Genomic DNA, 21,551 nt, shown 5'->3' with positions numbered 1-21,551 from the left:
AAAGGTTGTGCGAAGTCTCTTCTTCCAGGAAAACCAAATGTTCAAAGACGCAGATTGCTGAACACGGTGCAATATTAACTGGTTTCAAGTGTGCGTGTTCACATTTGATCAGCCTAGTCATCCGAATCATTAGACTACAGAGCTTCTTCTCATGGCCTTTTAAGAAGAGATGAGGAAACCTGCGTTGACAGCCCTTGGATGCAAATGTCACCCAGCTTCTCTTTGATAGATTATTCAGAGAGGAGGGGAGGGAGAGAGGTGACATTATTTGTAGATTTGTGATAATGCACCTGCAAGCACTGTCGCTGGCTGTGAAGTGGGATCAGGTGAATGGAGGGGGAACAGAGCCTGGGAAGGGGGATGGAGAGAAAGAAGGGAAGATGGAAGGAGTGAGAGCACGATTGTGTTCAAAGACGGCAGCAATGGGGAAAATTGCCCTCCCATGAGATCGATTCAGTCAATTTGGCGCAGTGAGAAATGACAGTGATTATTTCAGGCCATTCCGCTCACGACATATGTTTACCCCATTCCTCTGCAGCTGCAAAAAAACATCTAATCCTCCCCAGGGAAGGAGAGGGAAAAGAGAGTGACTATACATAAAGCAGTCAGCAGAAAACACGAAGTCGCTAAATTAGGAAAAGCAGCAGGAGGAGAAATTGAGATCAGGGATAATGAGAGAATTCAAAACTATGTGAGAACACGTACAAAAAAATTAAATCGCTGCAGGAGTAAGTTAGTAACTTGGTGGTCTGCTTTGGGTTAAATATTGACCTGTCTGACACACTGTACTGATTACTTACCAAGATTCTTGCGCGGGATTTCGGAACGGCACTGAACGTCCACCGGTCCCTCTCAATGGCCTTTTGACGAAGCGAGCTTCAGCGACAGCGATGGCACAGATAACATGGACCACCTGGTTAAGAGAGAGAGAAGGAGAGAGGAGAGGGAGAGAAGAAACGAGATGAGAGAGAGAGGGAGAGGAGGAGAGAGAGAGCGATGAGAAGAGAGAGAGACGAAGAGAGAAGCGAGGAGAGAGAGAGAGTGGAGAGAGAGAAGAGAGAGAGAGAGGTGAGACAGAGAAGATGCAACAAGGGTAGCACTAGTAGACATACAAGGCTCATAACTGAAAAGTCATAGTACTTTCTTTTAATTGTTTACTGGGGAATGGTGTGTTAATATTCCCCCAGAGGCTTGTTAGTTGTGATATTCCACACACACGTGAAAAAACTGCCACAGTAAAACCCAAGCGTATGCCACTAACCGATTGTCTGTGGTAGTCTTCAAAGCTCCTCCCCGCAAGTTACAGAGACAGCACTCCTGAAAAACATGAAGCAAATGAGGATTAATTTTAGGCAGCGAGGGGAACTCTTGTCCAATTCTAATACTTGTACTTCTGGAGAAGGTCGAACTGTTTCTAGACTTGTGTTGGAACCCTAAATTGGATTTAATTGCTACTCACCACCGTCCAGGCTCCTTCTGCACACCTGGAGCACATCCAGGATTCACCGACTGAGTCTGGCTTCACACCGTAACAACCTATAAGAGAGGAGAGGTTAATGGCATCACATATATTTCCTACAACATTTTGCATTTAATGTTCCCAAAGCACTTTCTAGATTGTTCAGTAATGATGGGCTCCATGGCAACTTGAGCCGAGCACTGAAATGTATTAAATATTTATTAAAATACTTCCTCATTTTTATAACCGCTATTTGTTGTGTCCTTTTGTTATCAATTTATATAGAACTTGCCCGATCTTCTCGTCACCATGTCCAATTTGAGCTTCTGAACCAAAAGGCTTGCATGTTTACATAAAACCTTCAACCTTGTGAATGTCCAATCCAAAACAATGAGGAGCAAAGGGATTGGAGCGCAGAGCTGCTGTTTTTGATAGGAGTTCTTTCTGCTTCATGTTCTCTTATCAATAGCAGCGCTGCACTCCCAGCTGAGCACAGCTCATCCCTGGATGACTAATGAACTGGCCTTTTTGAAGGTGCACTCCAGCTTTAGGGATAATAAGAACCCAGGAGGGTTGGTGTGAGTATGTGTGTGTTGGTGTCTTACTGACTGAGCACATGTGCACATGTCCATGCTGTAATTATCTGGTTGTATGTTTGTATGTGCTCTGGGACATAAAACAATCACACATGTTGGCGTATTGGTCTACAGATGTATTGGTCTTAGGATAAAGCTATTTTTTTTAACAAATGCCACTAAATGTGTACAGACATGTTTCCCTGTGACAACCAACCAACAAAAAAAATCTGTTGCTTTAGTCTAGATGACCAATATTAACATTTGGCAATGAGGAGTAGAGGCAAGGAAAAGCATCCCATGGCTCATATACAAAGTTAACAAGCTTTGTGTCCTTTCACGCTTTGCTTTGACAAAAGCCTTACGCCCTTAACAGTCGACTTTCTTTGTGAAAAGTGCAGAAAGCGGGGTAAATAAGAGCTGGGAAAGTTTATGGTGTGCTGCCTTTAGAGAGGCCTTTGCGTTGCTTGAGCGGCCACTTAGCTACTTTAACCCGAGTCAAGGAGAGTTAAACTAGGAAGTCTCACTAAGAGTGGCAACAGGGGAATTGAGCAGACAGGTTGTTGCACTGCTGTAGTTGTCTCATCTTGTGTGCTTCCTATTTTGCCAACACTATTCTCAGGGGTATGGAGAAAAAAGTTGTGAATAGAGAAGAGTAGTGAAATGCCCAGTAGAGTCTGTCTGTAAAGCTTGTCAGTCCATGTATGGGTTTGTAGCCGAGACCAAGATTCTGACTGTTTAAATCAAACGCTGCTGTGTGCCCACAGCTGCTAGACTCCCAGTTCAACAGAGTCAAACATAACTTTTCTACAACAATAAACATATTTTTTAAACCCCACAAAATAGTGTAAAGCAAAAAAGAGATTACATACCTAGAGCTATTTCACATCCATTAGGGTGTACTGCCTGACTATGTGGGGATCTTGTGATGTTAACTACATTGTAAAGTCCTACATTTGCATTTTGTTTGTTTGCAAATGCACTCACAGCCTTAATAGCTATTTTATTAAACATTATTGGTTGCAAAAATGTTAAAATGTAGATTCAGACCAACTTCTAACATCCTTTAAAACCTGAGGCTGCTCCAAGTGACTATGCACACCAGTCCAGGAGCTGCTTCAATATGAAAGCTGTAATTAAATTTTCTTTGTTGTTAGGAAGCTTCCTGCAGCTGCAAGAGTCTTGACTTTTCATTAACAGCATACAAACACTGTTGCTCAGATTTATTTTTACTGCTCATCTTTTAAAAAAAAGAGATATGTGGGGAAAAGCGGACAATTTTAACTGGTGCAGCTATCCTCAGGTGCCTTTTCTCTACTGCAAATTGGACGCACTTTGTTTGGTCCCAAAGTTCTCAAATACAAATTCAATTTGTATTTTTTTTGGGGGGTGGGGTGTGTGTGTTACACTTACTGGCATGAACCTGCATGTGGCAAGATGAACAGCGGAGGAGAAGACTGGTTCCATCCTCTCCAATGTGATAGTTGGTGGGTGGTGGCTCAGTGTTGCATGCACCGACGCTGAAGCACATCTCTGGGACCAGTGGGCGAGTCACACTGCCATGGCGGGGAAGGGAGGCTCGATGGGTCTCATTTGAAATTAAGGCGTCTTTGTGTGGCTGGGGAGGACCGAGGAAAGATAGCAGTAGTAATACAGTTAGTGGTTATACATGTTGATTATTAGTCAGCCTTTACACAGTCAGGATTTACTGAAAGAGGATAGTTCTGAAAGTGAACAATACAAAAAATAGTTGTTAATCCTAAACTACTGCTACTGAACTACTAACTGATGAACATTGTTAACACTACCACTAATCTGCTGAACTGCTACTACTATCTCTTAATACATATGTGCTTCTGCTGCATTGTGTGGCTGTACCTTTGTGTAGGGACAGAAGAGTGAACAGATAGCACAGTGTGGTTGGAGTGCTGCCACTGCAGCATTGAAGGCCTTCTCTGCCAGGAAGTTGGGCGACTGATTCTGCCACAGGTGCTCCTGTTTCTTCATGTCGCTGTCCAGCGGTATAGGGGAGGACAGCTCTGTAGGTAAAACATTTAATCCATTAAAGACATGCGGCTCCAAAAGAAGACATCCACAGTCTGCAAAGTCCTGCATACTGAGAGAGAGATAATGGAAGATCATTATTGGTAATAGTTTTATCTGAAATGCATGTCAAGCATTTTTGGAAAAGCAAAAGGCTCTTTTTAATAAGGGAGCCCTTGCCAAGAGACAAGACTATCCCGTTCTGTTCCAGACAATAACAACACCACTCCTGATATAATTGGCTGATGAGCACAAATAGCACAAGCATCAACAACTTGCTGTTGCGGGTCTGGAATCAATTTTGCAGTGAAGCCCCTGAAGCTACTGATCCAGACTGTTTGTTAAACCTGGACAGAAGGCAGGAAGAACTCTTCACACGCTTGTCATTTAACTCTCTCTTTTCTACCTCCACCAGCCTTCTCTTTCTCCTTGTCCCCCATCCACCCTTCTGAAGGACAGGCCCTGAGTCGGGTCCCCTGCTGCCAACTTAAAGTGACTTTGAAAGCAGGTAATTGGAAGTCATGATCCCCGAATCAATAAGTGTCAGTCAGAAAATGAAAAGAAAAAGACAGAAGGGAGGGGAGTGAAAAGAGGCCTTGCAGTCTTGATTTCATTATCCGCACAGGGAGCTTTAGTCCTGTTTGTTTTTCTTTCTCCAGATCGATAATCAAAACAAAAATTGGGTCTTCTTCATTTTAAGTATCATGATGGAGAGGAGGAGTGGGATGAATAATGTGGGAGGGAAAGAAAGGATGGTGACAGATGAATAATCAGGGTTCAGCTGACATGGCTTTCTTACAAATCCTGCTTTTGATCAATTATATTCGATTAATCTCAATCTTTAAATGTAACTGTCACATTTTTATATATTGCATATAATTCACTTGTTTTTAACATTTAACAACTTAACTCAGTGAGAAACTAAACAGCATTTACACTACATGATGGTGTACTTCTCAAATGACATTCAGATTTATCAAAATCTTACAGAAGGAAACGTTTCCATACAAATGGCAGTTTAAAATAAGAAAATATTTACAATAACACTTGAGGTTAAATAAATCTATAATGACAGATACACACCTTTGTCGCTACTCGGGTCTTGCTTTAAGATGGACCGAGGGGAGCGCATGGGTGGCTTGCTGAGGGGGTGACGGCGACTCTTTTTTACCTCTGTTGGCATCTTCATCTTGGAGTAGCATGCCTGATAAAACACAAGATTGTTCATACATGTTTTGTTTTGAGTGTTTTTACCCTTGCAAAATATTGCAGCAATGTAGTGTAGGAAAGTCTACTAGGAGTATCCCAGAGTTAATAAGTCTATCACATATAGGCTAATTTGTTATGCAATATCACATTAATCATCAATGATTGTGTTTACATCCGCACTAGTATTCTGATTTCGATTGAGTTTTGGAGAATCCTGGTCACCTAATTCTGATTTTGAGAAACCTGAATATTTTATTTTTTAATATTGTACTCCGATAGACTACTACTACTGTAGCATGTAAAAACCTTATCCCGGTTTCTGAATATTATCTACTGGTACAGCTGGTGAGACATCAAAACCCAGACAATCAGAAACCTGCATACTGTTAGAATCATGTAGCCTATACAGGGATATGAAATATGAATAAGCAGGTTTCTCATGTTCCATGTAAAAGCCATATCCCAAATATGGTCAAAACAGGGTAAGACTCAGAACCGCGTACTAGTACGCATGTAGACACTCAATGAAACACACCTAAATTCAGAGCTGAAAAGTCTAACCTGGGTGGTAGTCGCATCCAGCTTGCTGTCTGCTGGGATGTCACTCGGTCTTGAGGTAAGAGGGTTTTCCACCTCTGTATCACTGACTGTGGCGTTCTTTGATTTCTTGATGCTGGATGTAGCAAACTGCTTAAATGCTTCCTCAAACCCAGTCATGGTGTCGTGGGCAATTGACATCTTCTTCGGCTTTTTGTGCTTCTTTTTGTCAGTGTCCTCTGTCAGGATCTGTGGTTTGGCCTCGGGTTCTTCTGCTGGCAAAGACAAATGGGAAAAATAAACTTTAGAAGAGTAGCGATGGCTCATCAAAAACTTAAAGCAACTGCGTTATTCTTAGTCTTATCCTAATCTCTCTTCATGCAAATGTTCTTACTGTGGTATCTACGGTGCATGTTAATCACCAAAATCAGCAACAAACAGGAAATCTGTGTTTTTTTACATATAGCTCAGTAAGTTTCCACTAAGCGGTGTCACAAGTTTGGGAGGACACGATCACTCTCCTGTCTCAGCACTTCATAGGTTATGCAAGCAGTTTTCATGCCGTATTAAGTTCATCTGATACATTTACACAGACACACTCAGAATGAAGTTACACTCCGCTATCATTTCAATACCATGTATGGATACATCTTTTTGCTGCTTAGGAGCAGATGCCCATTACATACAATGATTTCCATTACAGCACATAAAAATCAATCTTACTGCTCATATCGTTCTCACCCTTTACAGCTGGAGTCTCTGCTGCTTTAGCAGCGGCCTCAGCAGCCTCCTGCTCCTCGCGCTCCATGGCCTCCAGGGTCATCATGGCCTCTCTGGCTAGCCGCTCCTCTCTCTCATGCCTCCGCTGAGCCTCGCGCTCTTCTACCTGACGCTGGTACTCAGCAGCATTCAGTTCAATGCCTTCCTCCGCCAGCACCTTCACCTCCTCCAGCTTTAGACGACGGACCTGCTTCATCTTTTGCATGGCCCTGGGGCAGAGCGCAAAGACCGGTAAATAATTAAGTTCAAATGTTTATAAAAACATATCCATTTGAGAGCAGAAGAAGCTAATATATAGCAAAAAACACTTTTCAAATGCATTCAAAATTTTAATGTGTATTTTAATGTACATTACTATGTGCAAAACACATGTAACCTATGTATCAAAACCTCAGAATTTAGATAAGTAACTTGGCCTCTCACCTTCGCAGGAGGTTTTCTCGTTGGGTTACACGATGCTGCCTCCACTGATCTAGTTCGGGGCTGTTGAGCTCAGTGGCCTTAAGGTGGTCCAACACCACACTGTCTTTGCCCTGCTTCCACAGCTCATAGCGATCCGGCTGCAGGCAGCGCACAAACACATCCATGGAGATCTTCACCATGTCCTTACGACAGGTACACTAAAGAGGAACAAGCAGAGAAGGGAGAAATGACTTTATGTCGAGAGTATAGAACAGCTGCAGGTATAATCCTCCACAGTGGTAGAACGCTGCTGTTTGTCTACATATGGAGCAGGTACTGCAAATGCCATTTTATTACACTTCACTGATTTTTGACTGAAAACTCTGCAGTGAGTGATCAAAAGAGGTGGTTACAATCTGTGGCAAACTGATGAAGAAGCCTAAAGAACAGCATGGATGGATGGTAAAGAACAGCAGAGAGAGAAGGAGCAGAAACCACACTTTATAGAGAAATGGTTCTTTAACTTAAATAATATGCATTCATATAAAGAATTTGTAATGTTATATAATCAATATAATTAGATTCATGTGTATGACAAGTGTGTTGCGCACTCGCCAAGAATGTGACTTTATCTCTGCACTGAAGAGGTTTTACTGCCATGAAAGAAGCAAACATTATTAATATGCTCCAGTTCTACATTTGATATCATGTGCACAAAAATGTATTATATACCTGACATAACCCCAATTAGATCTGCAATATGGATTAACAAGAATGCATTGAGGATACCAGTGTATAGGATCTACAACTGTAATGTTACTAATGAGGTTTTTTTTTAATGATATTGCACATATTGCAGCAGGAGTGAAAGGAGCTGTGTGTGTATGAATGACTAAATAGAGTCATGTTTGTTAGCTAACCTGAGCTCGCAGCAATTGGTCGCTTTTAAAGCAAAAAGCTCATGAGGGCGACTTGGGTAGAAGGACAGTAACTGGGGCTGAAAGGATTTGAGTTATACATCATTCTAATCTCCATCTCTGTAGCGGGGTTTCAGTCCAAATGTATGGAATTGTAATGTGCGAATTTGTAATGTGAGTAAATGCTTGTTTCCATTCACTACTGCTATGTGTTTATCAGGAGTTGGTCCATCAAGATAAGCAGGCACCAAATCTTCAGTCAGAAAAACATTATTTTTTAACCTCAAACTTTTTTTTTTATAAATTGTTGTTATTCCGAATTTTCCCATTTGCAATACTTCAAATTTGTAATAATAATTGTAAAAACATAACATACATCAAAACAGGAAATGAGTGTAGAGTGGAGCTGGCCAATAATCGGCGTTCCCATGAGGTTGTAAATTTGTATGATGCATATTTATATTTATGGTAGCAAGTACAATATGGCAGGTAATAAGAGTTTGCTAAATGCGGTAATGTGCAGATAGTTCACAGGTAAATGACTGTGATAGCTGCATCCTATAACCACACCCACCTCAATATGACTCCATAAACCTTCATAATTACATTACAAGTCAATAAATCATTCTGCTGACTACAGAAAGGAGGAGCGACAGAGCTGTTAATTGAAACCACAATGTTGAATGTGGGGGGGAAAATGGCAGGTACAGCAGAAAGAAGTTCTGGAATGAAGGAAACAAAGGGAAGAAGAGGGAACAAACACAGATGGGGGATGAAAGAGATGAAAATATTTTCTTTTGTGCCTTGCTAGCTGTATTACATTCTGGCCCCATTATTTCCTGAGCTGTACTGAGAACCTTATGTTCAATTACTGGAAACACAGCAGTTCGCCCTCCCCAGCAAAACAATATCCAGCCTACATATCATCTAGACACCACTTGACAGACGGAAACATTCAAATATGGTGGGGGTTGTTGGAGTGGAAAGTGGGAGGGCAGAGGGGGGCAAGTGAGCATGGGTACAGCAGATTGTTACCATCATGAAACCTTAAATAAAAACAGCATCATACCAGGAAACTACAAACGCAAAAGAACACAAGATAAATATTGCTCCTATACTGATCGTACCTGGCAGAATGTCCTATTTTCATTTGCAGAAAAGGATATAAAGGCTTGTTTTATTTTTATGAAACTATTAAGAGGTTATGGAGATTGTTGCCATCCTCAAGGGCCAGGACAAGTTACACTTTATTATCATATAAAAACTTAATTAGAGGAGGGAAACAGATTTGGAGATGCACAAGATCTGTGAAAACAAAAACTAACCCTGAGGCAGGCAGTCAATGAGCCCTGAAGTATACTTGGGCTCCTAATGAAGCTAAATTGTTGGAGCCACAGAAAACCTAGAGCCAGGGGACTCTCTATGGATCAGTGGACTCAGTGGATGTGCCAAGCACTAATAACCAAACAGGGTTTTAGTCTGACCTGACCCACAGTAGCTCGAAAAATTTGATTATCCAAAATTATTTATGCTTTCTTTGATCCCATACTGATGAGGATAGAAATAACTACAAAGATGATCCTGAGAGTGAATGATTGGGGAGGTAATTAAACTGTGGAAAGATGCAAAATGTAGAATATACTGCACAGCAGGGCTGTATATCATCCAGCTGCTCATGCTGTTAAAACCTACTGTGAAATGAGACAAAACATTATCTAAACCTTTATTTGATTGCGTCTGTTAAACAAATGTTTAAGGTTTTACGCTGGAATGCATGCTGTATAAAACATTCTGACCACGTTTAAATAATGACTAAATTGCTCTTACTTTTCTCACCCTCCCACTTATTTCTTTCCCTTCTTTATCTCCTAATATATACCCCCTATCAAACAAAATAAGCCTAATGTGCTGAATAGAAGGTAGATATTAAAAAACAACAACAGTAAGCAGTGTAGAAATGTTAAGTAGTAAGTGTTGTATGACTTTCACAACTGTAGACTTGACCTGTCTACCTGTGTGCCTAACAAAAAGTATTTTTGCATCTGTTTTTATGCTGCACCAAGTTTTCTGTTGTAAATGTCAGCAACATTTCAACTGTGATAAAACTCTACAAACTAATCTCACTATGTGGCAAGAAAGAAAAAAACTCCTGGAATAGCAACTCTCACCAACATCAAAAAATCGTGAAATCTCTGGGCTTGTCACGTTATTGTGCTCATTTACCAAATGCAAGTAGGTTCATTAGGGGTTGTGAAATTGCACATTTAAATTACTAAAAGTCTGATCTGTGATTTACTGGGGTTCACTGTGACAGACACTGCCTGTGGGCTATCCCACGTCTTACAAGCACCTACAGTGTGAAATCACAGGTCTTTAATGTGATAACGAAAGTCAAGGTAAACTCCAAGATGACGACACCAAATGTGAGTAACTCAAGAATGCATTTTGTTTTTTGGTTATCATAGACAAAGGTTGCACATAAACAAAGTCTAATAAAAAATTCAGTATGTCCAATCACAGCATGTCTGGGCTCTCCAAAACAAGACACGTCTGCAAACAAATATAAAAAAGACAGAGTGAGACCTCTGCAATTCACTTTCAAGATGAAAAAGTGATGTGATTTAGTCTGGGAACTGGGAGGATGATTTCTGCTCCTCTTCCAGACAGAAAAATCACCGTGGAGGCCTCGGGGGAACAGCAGCAAAGTGTGACTGAGCACCAAACGAACGAGGAGAGGCTTTCATTGAGAATACTACCGACCCAGAACACAGAAACTTTTAACATTCAGCAACATAATGGTGCGGCAGACATAACTATTTTCAGAAATAATCTGCAAGATCCTTTTTGCCACGTCCAGTGCTTCAGTGGGCTCATTTCTAGGATGTTTTCTACCAAACTTGGTTGATTGAAAAACTGCATGTACAGTATTTAAATCAGTGTGACTAATGGTACAAACTAATTTAACCAGAGAGTTTTCCTAAGCACTGGATAATACTTGGGGACTCGGTTAAAAGTTTTGTTCAAATTAAACAAGAGACCTGGCATCTATTGGCAATGTGATGTTGGATGGTAATGTAATGATGCTTGGCACATGTTTTTTTTAAGCTGATCCCTACACTAGTCAATTAGAATTAACAGCCATGTTAGTTTGAAGTACTCTCAGTCAGACGTTGAAGGATTACAAAAAAATAAAATAAAAAGGCTAGTACCTAATGCATAGTCAGGAAGGCTGAGGACAAGGTTAATTAAGACTGCAATGTCTGAAATAATAAAAGTCTAATTACATGCACTTACAGCACACAAGGAGTGCTGACAGTGGGCCTGCTTTGACCGCAGGTGTGTGTTCGCTTAGTAAGTCAAGACAGATGGGTCAGCAGTTGGGGAGCTTGTATTTAAGAAGACTGAGACATTAAGCACGCCCAAGCTCACTCTCTCCTCCTCCCCACCGTGTGCTGTCAGCCCCCAAACAGTGACAAATTCGATCCCGAGCCCCATCGTTCACTGTCCTGTTTGTGGCTGACAGAACAGAGCTCGGCAGGGGGAGGGCGGGAGAGGGAGGGGAGACAGCCAAACAAGTTAACAGATGACTGCCTGAGCCGATGGGAGAAAGATGAGAGGGTTAAGTTAAAGACCAAGAGAGAGTGACAGACTTCACTGTTGCAAAGCGAGTGGGTGGCCACGTTTGCTAACATTAAATAACAACAATAAGACAACAACAATGAACCCCTGACTGTACTGAACTGGCCAAGGCTGCATTTTATTGTTTAGAACAGCAACTTTTTATTTGTAAAAAGAAGGTGTACTTCTTCTTTCAAAAGTTACATGCCTTAAGGGATGAGTTTATTATTGTACTGTATTTGCGAATCTTTTTGTTTACTATACTATGAAATACCAAAAAAAGGTAACCAATTCCAGTCAATGTACAGACATTGCCTACAGAGAAATGCAGTATTAAGATGTGTCCATACTAACCGTTTTTATTTTTATGAACTAAGAACCATGGCTGAACAAACTGCTGAGTTGCCAAATGTTGCTGTCTACAGCTAATGTGCACAAAGAAATGGGGGGGGGGGAGACACAGCGAGCCAAAATAAATTATTTTTTTCGCACGGCAGTCAAGAAAAAAGGCTTGGGGTTGAGAAGATATACCACCCAGTGAAGGGGGGTTGGACCTCCCCTCTTAATAGGTTCAGGGTGTCGCTCAAGGACATACACAGGACAATCTCTGTAACCACCATGCTGCCACTCCATCCCAAGAGAATGAAAACAGCTCTGGGAAAGACTAAGAGAAAGAGGGAGAAAGAGATGGACTGGCAGAAAGAGTATGTCTCGTCTGCCGAGCTGTTCTCTTTCACATTTCTCTGAGCGTGAGCGGTGCTGCGCTGTCGATTTGTCGACTCGGATTAGCAGTGCAGAGTGGACCACTCTTCTTTATCAGACTGAGACAAGTGTAGTGGAGATGCTCCCTTGAGCACTGGGCTAGATGCAGGGAGGACTGCTGGAGCCTGGACTACTGGTTCTTAAATTACAAGTGGCCACACGGGTAAAGTAGGAAGGCCGAAAATGAGAAAGAGGGAGTTGGGAGGGAGATGTAATTCTGCAAACTGGCACCTCATAAATCTGACATGCAGCCAAGTAGAGAAAAAGCAGGGAATAGGGACGCACGCACATATGTGTGAACAGTCACACACAAGGGAAGAGAGGGGCAACTGAACAGGAAAATGAAGTGGAAATGTATAGGACGGAGACAAGGGAGGAGGTTCTTCCAGAGGACATTGTAGTTGGGCTTCCGTCCACAACCAACCCATGCCCTGTCAATTTCATGCTCAGCAGCCCACAGGCAAAGCGGCAGTTTGCGTCAGTGGAAGGATGCGAGGGTACAGTTAGTGTCGGTAACAGATGGTGTGCAGCAGAGAACCAGACTGTGCTTTTATATTTTGATATGATCTATTACTTCATCCCATCAGAAAACCAAACAGCCAGAGCAAGAAGGCGACAACGTTGCCGTTTATTCGCACATCGGATCAAACTTCAACTGGAGTGTTAGATATTTGTGCCTTACCATATGTAAGATATGTCTTATTTCACATCAAAATTTCATATCTTGTTTCCAATAGATTCACACTACTAATGCCAACAGTTTACAGTTTAGAGAAAATAATGAAATATTTCTAGGCATAAGAGTGTCTTTCTGTTAAATGTCCACATTTTACTAAATGGAATTTAACAATGTCATCTCTGTCAACACTGATTTCATTCTATTGCTACAGGACTGAATATATATCCTGCAAGTCTACTTCATCTTACCTGGGTAGCCATCTTGCCGTAGTCCACCCAGCGCAGGGTGGCAAAGTTTGTAGACTCTGCACAGTTGAAGCCATGGTTGAAGCCAGCATGGTAGCCATACGGAAAGGTGATCATAAACTCCCCTTCATTCTGAGTTATCTGTTCATAGGGAGCAATAAAACACAGATTAAAACATTTTAAATGCAACATGTTTGTAACGTGTACATGTGAACAAAAGATTGCTAAAATTGCCAGGCCGAGTCTGTGAATTGATACCTAACTGAATCCTCTTGTAATTCAGCTGAAGATGTGAGAGAAAATAGTCGTCCACTGCAGTGTCTAGTCCAATAAAGACAACTATGAATCTCAAACTAGCTTGCTAATTAAAAACGTATTAGGTTCCTCATCAATCATACTGTTGAACTTATTTTTAATTAATTTTTAACATTTGTTTAATAAAAAAAATTATATATATTTATTTTATTTATTTTTTCCCGGGGCATTTTGTCTCCATCAGACAGCGAAGGGCGACAGGCCGGACCCTGCCACACCGATACCAGCTCCACCAGGCGAGCCCCATAAAAGGATTATTCTACGGTAACAAAAACATAACAATTCCTCTATTCAGGTGATTATACACTAAAGAAAACATAGTTTTGAATATTATATTCAATTGCTGCCAATAGATCCTCCTACCTTTAATAAGAAACTTTTAAAAAGCAGTCCTTAAATTTTCAAGATCATTTGAAAACCTTTTACACAGAAGACTTTGTTTGAGCTTTCTCAGTTTTGTTTAAGTGGATTTTTACAGAAATCATTTCACTCTGCCTTAACTAGGTGCCCACTTTTTATATCCTCAAAATATTGTAATTTAGGGTTTTCACTTTTGCTCACTTATTCCTTTTTTACATGTATGAGTGCTGAAATGATTAATTCTCTGTGTATGCTTTCTGCTTTGCTTTTTTCCTTATTTATGATGTACTGTTTTCCAATCTACTAAATTATTACTTGCAACTGTGCCTCACAATTTTCTGACCGTTAAAAGTATCATCTGTATAATATCTATTTAATGTTAAAAATATATTCTATTATTACTCATGAGTCTCACATCCACAACAATTGCCATTGAGGAGTTCAACTCCTCAGAAACAACTTTTCTCTAAACTTTTCTGACTTGCGAGCAAAATTAATTCAGCCTAACATGACTGCTGCTCCAAGTGTTGAGTGTCTTCCCATGAGCTCAGTGTTATTCTGAGAAGTGATGAGTTTAAAAATGTGAGGACAAGTAAAGCACATTCTTTTTTTGATGTGTTGCCCCAAAACTTAAGCCCTATATGTCTGGCTGTGGATCTCAACGTCTCTGTGAAGCCGGGATCGAGGCAATCAAGAGACACATCAAGCCAGACAAGGTGACAGGCATGAAGGGAGAAACAGGGGTAGAGGCTGAGAGTGGGAGATAAACTTCCTCAACTAAAGGCAGTGGTTCAGATATCAAACGTCCCTTTCTGCTCTTGCAAGAACGCAAGAAGACGGTTTTATTTTTACACATGAATCGAGAGAGGTACTGTAGGTGTGTAACAAGTAACATGTTCGCTGTGATAATGACGTCCTGAGGGGGGAGTGAAGAGATAAATGGGGTTGGGGCGGAGGCCCTTTGCTGACAGTGGAGAACTTTGTATGCCTGCTCTGTGCCAGTTTTTTTTTTTTCTTCAATCTTCCATTAATTGATGCACTGTGAGGATTTATACTGCCTACTGAATAGAAGAAAAATGGAAAGTTGAAGAAGAAAAAAAAAAGGACAATTAATTTTCTATGACAGGCACAACAGAAGATCATTACTCATACTCTATCATTACTATAGCCTGTAGCAGTTTCGATGTTTGGGTCGAATCTGGCTCACTAACCTCCCTTGTGTTGTCATTCATTCTTTTACTTTTTCTGTCATTTATGCGAGACGCAAAAGATGCAAAAGCGTGCAATTTAATGTAGTTAGCCAAGGTAGATTTTAGTCACTTGACATGCTAGATATTACAGTCCTGCGAAATCTCTTTCTTTAAATGGAGTGTTAGGCTAGACAATTGAATTAGCAGTCAAGAGAGAGGGGAGGACATTGAATGATGAGTGATGCTGTGTCAACACATTTTAAGGTAGGCGAGTGGCTCTACCTATATGCAAGCATCATGGCTCTCATTCAATACTGCTGTGTCTAACGATAACAGAGACTGTCCACTATACTAAGTAGAGCCTGAGCGGTTGATTGGTTGGCCGATATAATCAGCAGATACTGGCCTATTGCAGACATTAGTATTGCAACAGTATCTGTGTACTGTACCTATATATAAACATTTTCTTCCCGCTATATAATGCAGAAACTTATACTAACACTAAGACCAAAATGAGTAATTTTATGTCATGCAACGTAGAACAATGGCCACTCACTCTGTCAAAGGGAATGCCATATTTCTTCAGGATGGACGGAGATATTAGCGTCATCTTGTGGCGAAGGAAGGCGTCACAGCCTTGGGAGCTGCCAGGGAAGAAGCCTGCAGGGAAGGCACAGCGAAGAGGGGACATTTAAGATGTTTCACTGACAATCCAGAGAAACTCAAACTGTCTGAAAAAACCATGTAAAACGACCACGTTATGTAGATCTACGTTCGGTATACAAGGATCATGATTTTAAAATGTTAGGGAAATTCCTTTGTGTCTGTGTGAGGTATTGTCTAGTAACAGAATATCATTGCTGAGCAGACAAATGGGGGATGTACAGTAATTTCAAGGTTATCAGTTAAGGTGACATCAATGCAGCAGGTGTTCCTGTGTTTCCTGGTCCCACAATCCCCTGATCTAACCATTGCCTAGCTCTGTGATCCTTGCCTGTCAACTGGCACAGGATTGGGGACACCACCATCAATGCTGCCACAATATTTGCACCATATTCTGACACCTAATGCAGATGACTGACACTGTAGCACTGCAGTATTGGACCACAATCCCGCAAAACAATCAAGAAATCAACCTCTACGAGAATCGATACATATGAATGCACACCAAGAATACTTGTGTAAAAATTTACCTGAAAATAAAATTATGAATATGTTCTCATTTTAAAAAAGTAAGTAATCAAAAAAAAGAAAAATCACATAACATACATGTGTTGTGTTGATTACTAAAACCTCAGTTTACATGCTGCATGATCACAAGAGGTTCTTTTGGCAGTTTTCAGGGATGGACTAGTAAAGCAGGTAAGTATCTAAGGAATGCCAAAGCATTAGTAATTAAACTATTAAACAGAAATATAGCTGTCTATGGTATTTTTTTGTTAATCCCACAACCTGGAAAGGGAAATCCAGTTTCTCATTGACACAGGCGTGAATTCATTTACTGACAAAAGTGTGGAATAATCACATTACCGAAGTGCATGTAAATGCACTGTTAGTATGGCCCCGAGTTGGATTTCAGGGGATTGCATTATGTCACAAAGAAAGGCTGCAGCACAAAACTGGGACTGCTGCTGTCACTTCCAAAAATCTTCATCTTATTCAGCACGACCAGAGAGGAAACATTTTCCTGGAAGGTCTACATTTGCAATGGCAGTAAATTGTGTATACATACATTGAGCTATTCATTTTAAAAAGCAGCAGCACGAACAAGATTGGATAACAAAGGCTACCAATTGTTTTAACCACGGTCTCATTTGTTTACTGTGTCATAATTAATCCCAAAACAATATAAGGAGGTCTAAAACTGCTGTGCATGTCTATACCCCCAAGGTCAATTGTAAACAAAAAAAACCCATCTGCATTCATCACGCTTCACAAAACCAGCCAAATTGCATAAAGTGCATATCATCAAAAGCCCACTTGCATAGCTGCTGGAACTTTGCAATGTTACCTTTTGTGTTACAAAACAACCACCAGACTTTCTTAAAAACACATACTGCTCTGAGACCATAATATACCCCTCTGACATTTTGGGTTTTCAAAGCCTCTCTAAAACAAAGGCTCACGTTTGCTCTTGGAGACAGAGACAATCAGACAGCCTCTGCATAATCAAAAGCAAGAGTTTCTCCTCCATTACTCACTCCTCCACTCTTTACTGTCTGTACCCGCCAGTGCCTCAAAGGGGGGTCCATCCAACCTCCACCCAGTTAAACTTTAATGTGACTGACAGTATAATCGGCACCCATTTCATCCTTCATTTTCACTGCATTGTTTCAGCCTCTGTTCCACCCTACAAAGCAAGAGATGGAGAGAGGGCCTCTATTCTCCCATCGCCTGCCTGCTTGTTGGAGCTGATAAAGGTGAATAATGTGCCGACAGAGCCCGGGTATTAATCCCCATTAAAATGCAGCTGGCTCTCTGAGCTCTCCGCGGGGTAATATTAACTTAAAGCTTCATTCTGTCCTTTTGAGTTTGAAAATTAAGTTCCTGCCTGCAACCCTGCACCCTCCTCTCTCCTCCCAATCCAGTAAGTGTGAAGCCATGACTACAATAATGCGGAGATGAGGAGCGATAAGAGCAGCGGCTGTCGCTGTGTCAAATGTTTGGAGAGGAGTTTTCAAGTAACAAGACCATTGTCCCAGCCCCATTAGGCATTCCTACTACGCTCATAACTGTCTTTTTAGGACCTCGTAAACAGTTGGCTACCTGTGCTGACGATGGCTTTGATAGGTCAGTGGGTGCTTGTTAAATAACGTTGGCATTGCTTTACTCCCACTGCCAGCTGCTTAGATAAGAGGAGAGAGGAAGGCTGCAATCGGACTGTGACTAAAAGCTCAATGCCAAGCATGAAGAGTGTGACAAAAAATGTCTATAGTGTGTATTTTAAAATTCAGAATCTGAGCCTTTTTGATACTCTTATCAAATCTATTTAGGTTTAGTCTCAATCTTGTTGAAAAAAATAATCAAAATTAGCTTCACTGACTCAAGCTATTTGTAATGATTACTGCAGGTCCAGATTCAGAACTTTTAGGTTAATAAGCTCAAAATAATAATATGAAATACTTGTCCCAATCAGCTAAAGAGGACTAACCACTCTCATTTAAGTTTTAAATTGCAATATTGAAACAAAATTGAAAAGACAAAGAGGGCACTTCAGAGCATCAGCGCTCCTGACAAACAATGTGACTGGAAGTTAAAATCTGCTTGTTGTCAGTGCACAGCACTTTGGTATTTATGGCCATTTAACAACAACTGTCAGGTGATTCTTCATCAGCAGAGACTTTGTGTACTATGACTTAAATTGTCAAAATAATAATGCTTATGAGATAATACTAATTGTGCCTCCATTCCATTTAGGTGGGCCAGTAACAACACAAACAACACAAGAGCCGTGGAACTGAAACAGAAAGCAGCCATTATTACAGTTATTAACGTCTGTTGCGAAATTGATTTATTTGATCCAAGGCAGTGGTTCTTTTTATACTGATTTTGCAGGTATTTTACTTAAATATGAATCATACATTTGTGAGTTACACCTGTGATTCCGATTCATATAGTTCAAGCCACAGTCATATGCACATGTACATACATGTACGTCTAAAACTAAATCTGTGATCATCCTAACAGTATGTCGACATCAATTACACTCTAAATCATGTTTAATATTACTTGGCCAGTGCTGTTTTTTATTTTTATTTCAAAGAGATTGCTTGTCTGTCTCATGTCACACATTGTGCATTACATATCACACATTGTGCGTTACATATCACAACCGTACAAAAGAAGGATATTAAGTGGCATTGGTGATCATCGATTTGTTCCAGCTCTTCACAACAACAAGGACAAACGGTGTCCATTTAATGTAGTTTGGGATTGAGCAACTCTCCATCATCGTCCCCACATCTTATACCTCACTCTGAGCAACATACAATACGCAAGTTAATCCTCATTGATCCAAACAAGGGATAAAAAGAGGAGGAGGAAGAGGAGGAGAACATGGGAGGTGGAAATAAAAGGGAGAAGCACAAGGAGACATCTTATGTCAGAGAGAAGGGTAGATGGATGAAGAAACACTAAAGGCAGAGTGGTTAAAGACTATTTCACTTGTGACTATTTATCTGAGTCACTCAAGATTTTGTGAATTTGAGAAATAACCAACCAACCAACTCATTCTGCAGAACAGGCAGTTGATGCTGCTGGCTTCAGTTCAACAAGCCTCTCCTCCAAATTCACCATCTACAGCCCTGCTGATCTTTATAGTGCAGGTGACTGCACACACTTTGTTCTTCAAGCCACTCCTCCTTCTTAAAAAGGTCCATTTTTGCACCATCAGGTGACTAACAAATCTATGTTCTTGTATGTGGTGAGAAAGTGTGATATAAGAGTTTCTCACCCACTGAGTACATGCAAAAGATTTTTTCAGTGTGTGGCCCGCAGCGTATATTACACAGTTCATTGTGAGGACTATCATGTCTGCCAGACGAGGTTGTTTAGTGTGAGTGGTAAAGGGTTCTTAACAGTATTGCGCATGCTGTGCTCAAGAGGAATGATGCAGGGTGTAACTGAGAGGTGCTACTTTACTTCCCTTACTCCTTTTCACAGGAAAACAAGTAAGTGTGCTTTGGATGTGTGGCATGTGTATGATTTCATGGTGTGTGTTGACCAGTCTGAAGCATTTGCTCCTTTGCTTAATGTGCATGTGCTTTGTGTGACAAACAGAAAGCAGAGGCATGGTGCTGAAGGGTAAAATAGGCAAAAGCAAATGGATTTTAATTGAAAACATCAGCAGGCCCTCACCTTGTGCCAGCCTCTCCAGCCTCTTGCCGTGCTCAGGTGGAACCGCATACCTGCAGACAGAGGGGAAACAAATTGATCAGATTATTACAGGAAGCACACAATTTTGACATCTGAAGCAACATAAAAAACAAGGTGTACCATGCCTTATATTGCATTTAGTTCCATTTTCTAAATCATCTTCTTCCACTAGCTAGCAAAATATAACTCCCTCTGATTTCTCTCGGGCATTTTCCCTAGAACTCCTCATATATGTGTGACATTCTTTGATATCATCATTTTGGAATGACAAGATCTTTACATCTTTAACCTCTGAACCCTTTGGGTTCTTTCTGTTCCTCAGCTGCTGATCTATGAATTTCTATCCTGTTGAGTTTACTCTTTAAGACCTGACGAGTAGACAATGTTTCACCTTGAGATTGAAAATTTGACACAATATAGTCTTAATCCTCATAGCAAACATACAGAGATGAGAGGAAAGGGGAATAACAGATCTTTTTTTTTTTTACAGATCAGTCACAGTCTGAGCTGTAACACGGTAAATGACACATGGTCATGTGTACTTTGCTAGCTGGCTACAACTAAGTTGGTACATGACTGCAAAATCCTTCCAGCAATCTAATTTGCACAAATAACAGGCAATGAAAAGAGTTAACTCTTAACATACCTTGAGAAGTAAAGCTGACACAATAGTATTAAATGCGGCCCTACGTAACAGCATTGTCTAGATACTCATATATTTATAATTTGAAAGGGAACAAAAAGGGGAAAACGGGAGGTAGAAAAGACTAAATGACCGGTGAAGGGCAGGACAAGGAGAAATGACTGTTTTGGGAGTGCTGGCTTATTTCACTGCCCTCAGCATTCACTGTTTTAAGAAATGAAATTACCCATGAAGAACACCTCATCACCCCTTTCTCCCCTTCTGTTTTACACATGAAAACATTGTGCTAATCAATCATTATTCTTATCAATGCCTGGTGGACTACTACCATGGTGCTTCGATCTGTTTGAATCTGTTTTGATCTTCTCTAGTTTGTCTTTGTCCTTTAAGGTTTTGTTTTCAAGCTGCGGGAAATCAGCAAGTAAGACCCCTCTTTTTGTGTTTTTATCATATGTTAATGTTTTTCCTACTCTGCTTATGTTTTACTACTGTACACATACAGTGGCCCTGTGGCACTGGTTCAGTGTTGCTCCACAGTTAAAGCAAAATACCTACTGTTACCAAGACGTCAAGATAATGAGGTAGATACTGTAAAGCATATGCTACATTTAGAAAGCGAGTTTATCTGTAAAAACAGAGTGGGAGGGAGTCAGCAAAACTCAAATCTGATCTGTTCATTTGTGACGTTATTACAACGCTCTTTATTACTGCAATTATTTTCTTCTGAGTTGCCTAACCCCCCAGAGACATCAGGCAATGAACAATGGGTGGGGGGAAAAGGTGACACTCCTCCCTCCTAACACAACCCTCAACAACTACATGGATGTTTGAAAAAAAAGGGAGAAAGAAGTGAAAATTAAAAAGAAAGAACAAAGACGGAGAGATGGTGAGAAGCAACAACACTTAAGGGGAGAGAGAAATGGAATGAGCATATATATATAT

General features: G+C 40.7%; 1 protein-coding gene across 1 annotated transcript in view; it reads right to left on the bottom strand.

Moving 5' to 3' along the window:
- Positions 1-21,551, bottom strand: part of kdm4b (lysine (K)-specific demethylase 4B) — a 41,975-nt gene that overhangs the window by 7,141 nt on the left and 13,283 nt on the right. Inside the window, 13 exon segments of the mRNA XM_035653428.1 lie at positions 801-863; positions 866-913; positions 1,258-1,317; positions 1,460-1,536; positions 3,448-3,652; positions 3,913-4,073; positions 5,161-5,281; positions 5,848-6,098; positions 6,565-6,812; positions 7,027-7,223; positions 13,230-13,367; positions 15,648-15,751; positions 19,949-19,998. Coding sequence (XP_035509321.1) covers positions 801-863; positions 866-913; positions 1,258-1,317; positions 1,460-1,536; positions 3,448-3,652; positions 3,913-4,073; positions 5,161-5,281; positions 5,848-6,098; positions 6,565-6,812; positions 7,027-7,223; positions 13,230-13,367; positions 15,648-15,751; positions 19,949-19,998 — 1,723 coding nt within the window.

This window comes from Morone saxatilis, unplaced genomic scaffold (genome assembly GCF_004916995.1).
Source record: "Morone saxatilis isolate NCDOM2014 unplaced genomic scaffold, NCSU_SB_2.0 Contig12, whole genome shotgun sequence".
Taxonomy (NCBI): Eukaryota; Metazoa; Chordata; class Actinopteri; family Moronidae; genus Morone; species Morone saxatilis.
Note: the sequence above shows the minus strand (reverse complement) of the source record. Positions and strands in the feature narration are given on the sequence as shown.